Raw genomic sequence first — 9,880 nt, 5'->3', positions numbered from 1 at the left:
GGAGGCTTGGGGCCCGTCCTCCTCCCCCTAGTCCACGTCCTCCCCCTTTGCCTTCTCTGTCTCCTCCTCTCTGCTGCTCTTTCCCTGCCTTTTTTTTTTTTTTAAAATCTTTCTCTCTTTTTAAAACATATTTATTTGGCTGCATTGGGTCTTAGTTGCATCATGTGGAATCTTCATCAGCACACGGATTCTCTGGGTGTGGTGCATGGGCCCCAGGGCATGTGGGATCTTAGTTTCCTGACCAGGGATGGAGTTCACATCCCCTCCATTGCAAGGCTGATTCTTATCTACTGGGCCACCAGGGAAGTCTCCTTCTTTGCTTTTTAATCTCTCACCGAACAGGTGTGGGTAGTCAGCTGCAGAGGGAATGTGGCAGAGCAGAAAGAGAACTGGCATCTGAGACCCAGAAGGCTGGGTCTGAGACTTGACTCTGCCCTGACCAGCTCTTTAATCTTAATGGAACTCTTAAGGCCCTGAGCCTCAGTTTCCAAGTATATGGTGTGGGCCTATCTCTGAGTTCCCAGCCTGACATCTCTTGAGCTCTTGTCTATGGGCCAGACAATCAGCAGTTGTTGCATTTGGACACTCTTCCTCTTCTGTTGATTCCTCTGCCCCATCCTGTCCCCTGCCCGCACTCCAGGCCTCCCAGGGCCACTCCCACCCCTTACCCCGCAGGAATGACTTCCTGACAGTCATCCCTGAGGCTGGAGGAACTTGGCACCCCTTAGGCAGGCTTCTGTCCTTCCCTTTCCTCCTATTCATCCCTGCCCTTGGGGAGGCAGCCAGCTGTGTCCTGGATGAGCCATCTGCCCCATCCATCTGACCCTTGGGCTGCATCCACAATGGAGCTATTCTCTGTAGACTCTGCCGGGCACTCAGGGCTGGTGTTTGCCTCTACTGGATCCCTGTGCCCCAGCAGCCCCTGGTGGAGACACCCGCCCTTGGCTCTGTCAGCGCTGGCTGCAGAAACCACGGGAGAGTTGGTGCCCTGACTCTCTGTTGGGTCTCCTTCTCCAGGGAGGATCAGCGTGATGACCGACTCCCCTTTCCTGGAGCTGTGGCAGTCCAGAGCAGTGGCCATCCCCGAGCGGCTGGGCATCGGGGACCAGCCCAATGACTCCTACTGCTACAACTCGGCCAAAAACAGCACCGTGCTCCAGGGGGTCACCTTCGGGGGCATCCCCACTGTCCTGTTCATAGATGTCACCTGCTTCCTGGTGAGACCCCCGGGGATCATGTCAGTTATTTGTTTAACACTAACCCCCCCCCGCCACAGGGCTTTCTGGGAAACTCAGGTGAGGAGCCAGACGTCCCTGGGTTTAAGTCCCAGTTCTTCTGCTTCCCAGCTCTGTAACCCTGGGCATATTACATAGTTTATTGGGGCCTCAGGTTTTTGTTCTGTGAAAGGGAGGTAATAGTTCTTATCTCGGAGATTCTTGGAGAAGGTTAAATAAGGTGAAGCATGTAAAGAATGTACGTTACTGCTCTTTTGTTTATTATCATTGTTACCACGCTGTCAGCCCGTCATGTGTCTAAGGCCCTTAGGAAGGGTCACTCTGCTGGGATGAGAGATGTGACTGGAGAGTGTGGATGAGAATTACAGCAGCTGCAATTCCCAATTTATAGATGTCACCCTTGTTCCCCACTGGGGTCCTTGGGCCTTTAGAGAATCAGAGGTGGAGAAAAGGAGAGAACCGGGAGAAGGAGAGTACGCCTTATTAGCTCCTCATAGTGGACTTTTGTTCATTCAGACCTGCTTGTTCCCAAAGACCCCCACCACCATCACCCAATTTGAAATATGCCGTCTTCCCCCCTAGACTGGCTCAGACTTGCTAGGTGTGATTTACTGGGGTGCTAGGGCACCTTCTTTTCAAAAGTGTCCAAGGGATGGTTGGTCCCTTTTGTCACCTTCTCCTCACATGTAGTGGAAACCATCTGGGTAACCGAGGTAAGAAGGGGCAGAGGGAGTGGACCCCTTGGACTGCTTTGGACCGGAGGCACCTGGGAGAGGGGAGATAGGGTAGCCTAAGGTGCATGCTAAGTCACTTGGGGGCCCCATGCCCTAAAGGAGGCGGCTATCCAACCCAAGTTTACTTGCAGGAAAAATGTTCATAGGAAGAGAGGAAGGGAGTTTTCCATTTTCCTCCTTAGGATTGAGGTCTAAATTGTTGCATTAGAGTTTTGCTACATTGTTAATCTTCTATTGGCAAATATGGAAACCTGTGTGCTACTCATGTTGCTTTACCATAAAGGGCTCTTTAAGTGTCAAGTAACCTACCTCTTGGGGCCAAAACCCATTCATAGGTTGAGAACAGTCCTCTCTACCAGGCGTGGTTGGGTGGGGGGTGGGGGTGGGTGGGGAGTAGGCAGGAGTGTGGTGATGGATTTCAGCGTGGGGTTAATGGAGGAGGGTGGTTCTGGAGCTGTTATCCAGCGTCTTCAGGGAGGGGAGAGTCGGGGCCAAGGAGAGAAGTCAGGAGACACAGGCTGGGGTGGGTCTGTCTTGAACAGGGTTTGATGAGAAGAGAGAGTCACTCTCCGTTGGAGTGTGCTAGTAGGGTAGATTTTTATTGCAGGAGATTTGGGGATTGGAGCCAGAGGAGCCTGAAAGACATCAAGGCATGGGAAACACCCACACCACTTGAGCCAAGGCAGCAGCCAGGGCAGAGGGCTGGTGCTCATTGAGCGGCTTTCATATTTTTCTGATGACAAGACTCACCTGCCCTTGAAACTGTATCACCAACTTCCACGTTCACCTTGAGAAAATTCAGCTGGAACTTAGCCACTCTGGAGCCCAAAACCCACATTTAAAAACCGAGTCCCTGACCAGGGCACTCAGGGATATGCTGATTAAAATGTGTCTTTCTACCTCCCTGGATTTTGAAGGGAGGGAGCCTGTCCAGGGTGGGGAGAGAGGCAGGAGTAGGGCAGAGGACCTGCAAAGGAAGGGAGGAGACAGTCTAGAATCCATGGTTTTTAGAGCATAAACGGGGTTAGACTTGAGTCCAGCCCCTTCCATTGCCATTGGGCATGCAGGGCTGCGGATGGCCCCGGCTTGTGGAAGCCAAGCCAGCTAGCACTGGGCCTTTGGTGGGCGTTGCCCCCACATGCTCTGTGCCAGGCGTCCCCAGGGCTTGGCTCCTGGAGAACCAAACTCAAGGTAAATATCTGACCACTTCCAGCTCAGCCTGTGGGTTAGGGGCTCTGCTATTGTGGTTCTGTGATTAAAAATGCAACCTGATGTGAAGGCGGGAGCTGGTCCCCAGGGGTGCTGTTAGGGCCTTCCTGCTCAGGGGCCCTTGCAGGCAGACCAGGGCTGAGGAAGGCTGTGGCTGTTAGTGCTGGCTTGAGAGCAAAGGATAGGCCCTGGGAGCTTGACTGGGAGGCCGCCAGGGCAAGCTCAGCGTCAGCATTGATGGGGACGGGAGCTGGTGAAGAGGGTGAACGCAACGTTGAGCTCTTGAGCTGTGTGGCCTCGGGCAGCTCAGCGCCTTCTCTGGTCCTCTAGCCCTCTTGAGTCTAGGCGGGTGGCCTTTGCCCCGAAGACAGCTGTCTCTTCTAATTAGAAGCCATTCAATAAGATTTTACTTGGTTTCTTTTCTACTTTTAGTTTTTAATAGCAGCATTTTCCATCATAAGAAGAAAATTCTGGGATTATGGCCGCATTGCCCTGGTGTCAGAAGGAAACAGGTAAAAAGATTCATTATTTCAAGTGTGTGTATGTGTAGGTGGGGGGATGGGGAGAGAGAGCATGAGAGGCTGGGAGGGGCTTGTGAAGCCCACCAGGCATAGCCCACATGTGATGCCAGTGTTAGATGGCGCTCATTAGTATGTCTGCCAGGCCTGTACCAGAAACTGTTGTCTCTGCTCTTTACCGCAGACCCGTGAGGTTAGCCTCGGTACCTTCTTTGTGGTGGGGAGAAAACCAGGGCCCACACGCCCAGCTCTCCCTTGGGGCTTAGGGCTAGCCGTGGCCATGAACCTTCTGCTTCAGACTACAGAAGGAATCTAGTTGCTTCAGATACTTAAGGCTTTCATCATCAAAGAAGGATGGCTGCTTTCTTCCTTGCCTTGAACATTTCCAAGTGTATCTTCTTTGAGATTAATTAGTTTGGGGCTGGGCATGAGGAGAGCCGGGTTGGGAAGGGCAGCAGGGCTGCAGGCGAGCTGCTCCCGTCCCCAGGGCAGGGTCCACCCGTGGCCCGAATCCACCAGCTTCAGAGGGTCTGTGTCAGAGCACAGACTGCCTTGGCCGGAACTCAGGCCCTTCTACCTCCACCCTGGGCTCTGCTGGCTCTCTGCGCATGTCACCTCAGGGCGGAGAAAGAGTTCTAGGTCTGCACAACTAGAATTTCCAGCTCCAGCTGCTCCCCCTCACCCCAGGATTTTGTGTCAGATGCCGAAATAAGAAGTGAGTGGGGAAACAAGGACAGGCCCGGGCTCCCTGTCCTTGGCCTCCCCAGGGGTTCCCCAGGCAGGCCCCCACTCTTGCTCCACAGGTGGCTCCTGTGTTGAAATGTGGTCTGTGCAGGAGGGTCGATGGGGGTTGTCTATTGATGTCCCTTCTTTCCCCACAGTCTCCACTCTGGTTTTGCAGAAGCCCGAGGGTTAGGCTCTGGGGCCTCTTGCTTCAGCTGGTGAGCCTTGGGCCATTTAGGGGAACTTTTGAAACAGCTGGTACATTTTTGGCACATTCACCCTTAGGAGGACTGAGTGCATGCATGCGTGTGTGCTTGGTTGCTTGGTTGTGTCCGACTCTGCAGTCCCACGGACTATATAGTCCACCAGGCTTCTCTGTCCATGGGATTCTCCAGGCAAGAATACTGGAGTGGGTTGCCATTCCCTTCTCCAGGGGATCTTCCCGACCCAGGGACTGAACCTGGGTCTTCTGCATTGCAGGCAGATTCTTGACCACCTGAGCCATCAGTATTACTGAGTACTACAGCAGAATAGGGCACTTGGAAATCAGGAGACACCCCCACCTCCGTGGCTGTGTCATCTTGGTCGGGACCCTGAACTTGAGCTCGTTGGATTGTTTCCTCTGGCCCTTTCTTGCCTGGAGGGTTACCGTGAAGGTTGTATAAGGCAGTTCTCCGGAAGGGCTTTGACTGAGTTTTACCAGGGCTTGTGCCATTAGAAGTGGGTTAGTAAAGCTGGGAGCAGGAAAACAGAGAGAAACAAAACTTAGCATGTTGCAAATACCTCAAATCGGTATTTGAGGTAGCTTTTATGGGTTACTCAGAAGAAAGGATGTGCCCAAATTAACAAAGTAAAATGCCCCAATTTGTCAAGTCCAAAATACATGCTTTGGACATTTTCTCATCTATGAGATTAGGTGCAACCTGTTATCAATGGTGATCATAATTTAACTGACAGCATCCTTCCCTTCGTAGTGGTTCAAAAAATAATTGTGCCATTTACAATCAGAGCTGTCTTAGATTTAATAAGATAGTATTTATTCCAAGTTTTAGTTGCTATGTTGGGAAATATATTGTAAACAGGCGACGTTTTGATGTCACTTTACGTATATCAGTCACAGGGCTGAGGTTCAAGGGGGTGAAACACAGGATGGTCCATTGACATCCTGGCCCCCTGTTCTTCATCCCACGTAGCAGAGTTTCATGTCTCACCATTCCTTGCAGTGGTCAGTGTCTTTGCCTATATTTTTATGAAGGCTAGTAGCTTTGGTCCTGAGCTCCAAGAGGGAGCAAGATACTAGACACAAGTTTAAAAATTTTTTAAATAACAATCTGTCATTTTCCCCTTTTGTGTTTCCAGTGAGTCCAGATTCCGGAGACTGTCGTCTTCCTCTTCAGGGCAGCAGGACTTTGAAAGCGAGATGGTTGGTATTTAAGGGGCTGGTGTGGTATGGCTGGGAGGCAGGGCTTTGCATGGATGGGCAGGAAGGAACTGGCAGGGAGAGGGCAGTTGTACTCCTGGTGAGCTGCTAACTTCGCACGCTTGACCTTGAGTGGCAAATCTGGTGACAGCGCTTCTCTGCTTTGACAGAGGCACCTGAACTTGAGGATTACTATGGCACAGATGGCGGCTGAGTGACCCAGGATCAGGACACTTGACTGATTCTCAGGCGCAAGGCTACAGCACTTGTCTGTGTTATCACATTTATGACTTTGTGTGACAGTTAATTATTAACTTGCCTGCTGGTTTATGAGTCAGCTGCAGGCAGGAACCAAGTCTTATCCAGCTCTGTTCCCCATCTCCTGACACCCAGTAGGTCCTAAGTAACTGGCGAATGAATGACGAGCAAATAATTGTCTTTCCCAGCTGGGTGACAGTCCAACTTTAAAGCAAGCTAAGTTTAAGAGACGTGTTGGACAATAAAACCCACAACACCCTGTCCCTCTCTAAACCCCGCTCCAGGGAACTGTCCAGTAAAGCAGGCTTGTTTCCTTGGCTTTGTCTTGCATCTCATTGAGTCATTTTGAAAAGAACAGAAGCCCTCATCAACTTCTTCAGAGCGACGCTGAACTTTCATCAGCTCTCGATTTGAATTTCACCATTTGACCCATAATTCCACAAATTGTCAAAATTTGAGAGATTTTCCCAAGATTTTCAGGCCCAGGACGCACGTTACAAAGGACTGGGAGCACGCAGACTCTCGTATTTGAACAAGAGCGTTGCTTGCTGAATTGGGGACAGAAGCAATTTGTTGTTTGTTTGTTTATTTTTATATAAAACAGGAAGTTAGAAGGTTGTTTAGTGTCAAAGCTGATGATTATATCTGCCTCCGAAAAACAGAGATAATTGGAAGCTAACCCCTGTTCTCCATTTCCAGGGATTGTGCTCCTGGCTGACCGCAATCTTCCGCCTGCAGTGAGTACAGCACGGGTGGCTGGGGATGTCTTGTTTGGGTGGGTTTGTTTGGGTGTTTGGCCAATCAGGAGGAGAGAGCCAAGGTGCTGATCCTGCTGCTGCTGCTAAGTCGCTTCAGTCGTGTCTGACTCTGTGCGACCCCAGAGACGGCAGCCCACCAGGCTTCCCTGTCCCTGGGATTTTCCAGGCAAGAACACTGGAGTGGGTTGCCATTTCCTTCTCCAATGCATGAAAGTGAAAAGTGAAAGTGAAGTCACTAAGTCGTATCTGACTCCTAGCGACCTCATGGACTGTAGCCCACCAGGCTCCTCCGTCCATGGGACTTTCCAGGCAAGAGTACTGGAGTGGGGTGCCATTGCCTGAGCCGGAGTCTCTTAGATACTTTTCAGGCCCAAAGCAGTATGTAGGGGCAGAGAATTAAAGTGGCCCAGGCAGCCTCTATGCAAGTTAATTAAAGCTAATTTTTTGCTTTAGGCAGTAATTCTGTCTGCTTCCCATTTATCACTGATATATTTGCATGGAAGTTCTTCTAGGCAGCATCATATGTCTTTGAATTGGTGAACAATGGAGAAATAATGATTGTTTAATATATTCAGCTCATTTGGTTAAAAGTTTGCTGTTTTTCAAAACTTGGACCCCTTGGAGAGAAAGAGGTGCTTGGGGCCCAGTTAGTTGCATAGCATGTGATTGGCAGAGTCATGATACGGGACTCGGCTCTCCTGCCTGTGGTGTGTTCTATCCCATCTGAGAGGTCAGTGTTGTAAGATGCACACTATTTTATACAGCACCGAGAATGAGAAAATGCTTTCTATTATGCTGTGATCAGCTATGATCCCACCCCATTTCAGAGATGTTGAAATATGAAAAGGTTATCTTAGAACTGATGAAATGTGGTAGTTCCAGGATATTGGGTAAATCCTTCTCTCTGGCACCCTTATCTCTGGCCTTCAGTTTTCTCAACTAAGCTGAGAAACACAACATTGTAAAGCATTTGTACTCTCCCTGGCCTCGCACATCCAGAAAAAGACTGAGCGCAACAGCTGCTCTGCCTAATTCAGGGGCATTCATATGTGTGAGACCATGTTATAAAGAGCCGAGGTTGCTGAGGGTTGTTCTCAGGGGAAATGGCAGGAGGCAGTCTGTGCAGAATAAAGCAGAGAAATCTGTTCTGAAGCCAGAGGAAGCAGGAGGAGAGGTTTCTGGCGGGGAGGAGAGGACTGAGGTCAGGAAGGGTGGATTTGCTAGCCTCTCCCATCCCTGCCCGTTATGAAATCATGTCAGTGTTTCTTCTTTGGGTTGGAAGTTGTCACACTGTGTAGTAAGTCTATCACAGACAGAAAAGAATCAGCAAGAAGAAGCTTTAGTCAGCCCTAGCCCTACCTCTGAAAGGTACCTACCTGGCGCGTTTTCTCCTGCTCCGCCACTCTCCATATCACTGCTGGCTGGGGCTCAGGCGATCCCCACCCTGGACTGTGGCCCCCAACTCTCCGCCTGGATCGGGTGGGGCAGAACAGAAATTTTGACTCATTATCTTCATGGTGACTAGAAAACACTGCTTACAGTTTTCCCTGTGGTCCACACCTATGGTTTCCATCTTTCCATGTCCCCTTCCAGCGTAGACCTCGCCTCTCACTGAGTGGGGCTGTAACCTGTACAGCTGTGTATTCTGCTTTGTCATATTAATGCTATTTGTTGTTCAGTTGCTAAGCTGTGTCTGACTCTGATCCCATGGACTGCAGCACACCAGGCTTCCCTGTCCTTTATTATCTTTTGGAGGTTGCTCAAACTCATGTCCATTGAGTCAATGATACCATCCACCCATCTCGTCCTCTGTCACCCCCATCTCCTCCTGCCCTCAGTCTTTCCCAGCCTCAGGTCTTTTCCAGTGAGTCGGCTCTTCCAATCAGGTGGCCAAGTATTTGTTGAGTAAGCACATGTTATGGCAAAGTATATGCATTTTGGTAGTTTATTTAGAAGTGAACACAGTGTAATCAGTTGCCGCGTTTTTCCTCCACCTATGCAGTAAAAAGGAGGGATCTTAACAAGCATCCCCACCCAGTGCGAGGTAGGCATCAGGCCTTGATCCTCACTGCCCCTTGTATGCCTGCTGAGTGGCCAGATAGCCAGCAGGTAGCAGCCTCTCCACTTTAGGTCCTAGCCTCCTGTGGTTCCCGTGACCCTCTCTGGAGGCAGCTTATCTGGATTCAACTGTGGTCTGTCTCTGTAGCTGAAGAGCCCACTCGCCATACCATTCACCACACCTTTCAGACCTGCCTTTTTATGCTGTTCAGTTCAGTTCAATTGCTCAGTCATGTCTAACTCTTTGTGACCCCATGGACTGCAGCACGTCAGGCTTCCCTGTCCATCACCATCTCCAGAGCTTGCTCAAATTCATGTCCATCGAGTTGATGATGCCATCCAGCCATCTCATCCTCTGTTGTCCCCTTCTCCTCCTACCTTCAATCTTTCCCAGCATTAGGGTCTTTTCTAGTGAGTCAGTTCTTTGCATCAGGTGGTCAAAGTATTGGAGCTTCAGTTTTAGCATCAGTCCTTCCAATGAATATTCAGGACTGATTTCCTTTAAGATTGCCTGGTTTGATCTCTTTGCAGTCCAAGGGACTCTCAAGAGTCTTCTCCCACACCACAGTTCAAAAGCATCAATTCTTCGGCACTCAGGTTTCTTTATGGTCCAACTCTCACATCCATGCATGACTACTGGAAAAACCATAGCTTTGACTAGATGGACTTTTGTTGGCAAAGTAATGTCTCTGCTTTTTAATATGCTGTCTGTTACTGCTGCTGCTGCTGCTGGTGCTAAGTCACTTCAATTGTGTCCGACTCTGTGAGACCCCATAGACGGCTGTCCACCAGGCTCCCCCATCCCTGGGATTCTCCAGGCAAGAACACTGGAGTGGGTTGCCATTTCCTTCTCCAATGCATGAAGGTGAAAAGATAAAGTGAAGTCGCTCAGTTGTGTCTGACTCTTAGTGACCCCATGGACTGCAGCCTATCAGGCTCCTCTGTCCATGGGACTTTCCAGGCAAGA

The 9,880-nt window shown here is 50.2% G+C and overlaps 1 protein-coding gene across 1 annotated transcript in view; it reads left to right on the top strand.

Moving 5' to 3' along the window:
* TMEM63A (transmembrane protein 63A) overlaps window positions 1-9,880 on the top strand; it is a 36,934-nt gene that overhangs the window by 5,243 nt on the left and 21,811 nt on the right. Inside the window, exons 3-6 of the mRNA XM_010852865.1 lie at window positions 1,018-1,217; window positions 3,611-3,690; window positions 5,779-5,842; window positions 6,797-6,834. Coding sequence (XP_010851167.1) covers window positions 1,032-1,217; window positions 3,611-3,690; window positions 5,779-5,842; window positions 6,797-6,834 — 368 coding nt within the window. The 5' untranslated portion in view covers window positions 1,018-1,031. The remainder of the gene's footprint in view (window positions 1-1,017; window positions 1,218-3,610; window positions 3,691-5,778; window positions 5,843-6,796; window positions 6,835-9,880) is intronic.

The sequence above is a fragment of the Bison bison genome, unplaced genomic scaffold, assembly GCF_000754665.1.
Source record: "Bison bison bison isolate TAMUID 2011002044 unplaced genomic scaffold, Bison_UMD1.0 scf7180017864317, whole genome shotgun sequence".
Taxonomy (NCBI): domain Eukaryota; kingdom Metazoa; phylum Chordata; class Mammalia; order Artiodactyla; family Bovidae; genus Bison; species Bison bison.
Note: the sequence above shows the minus strand (reverse complement) of the source record. Positions and strands in the feature narration are given on the sequence as shown.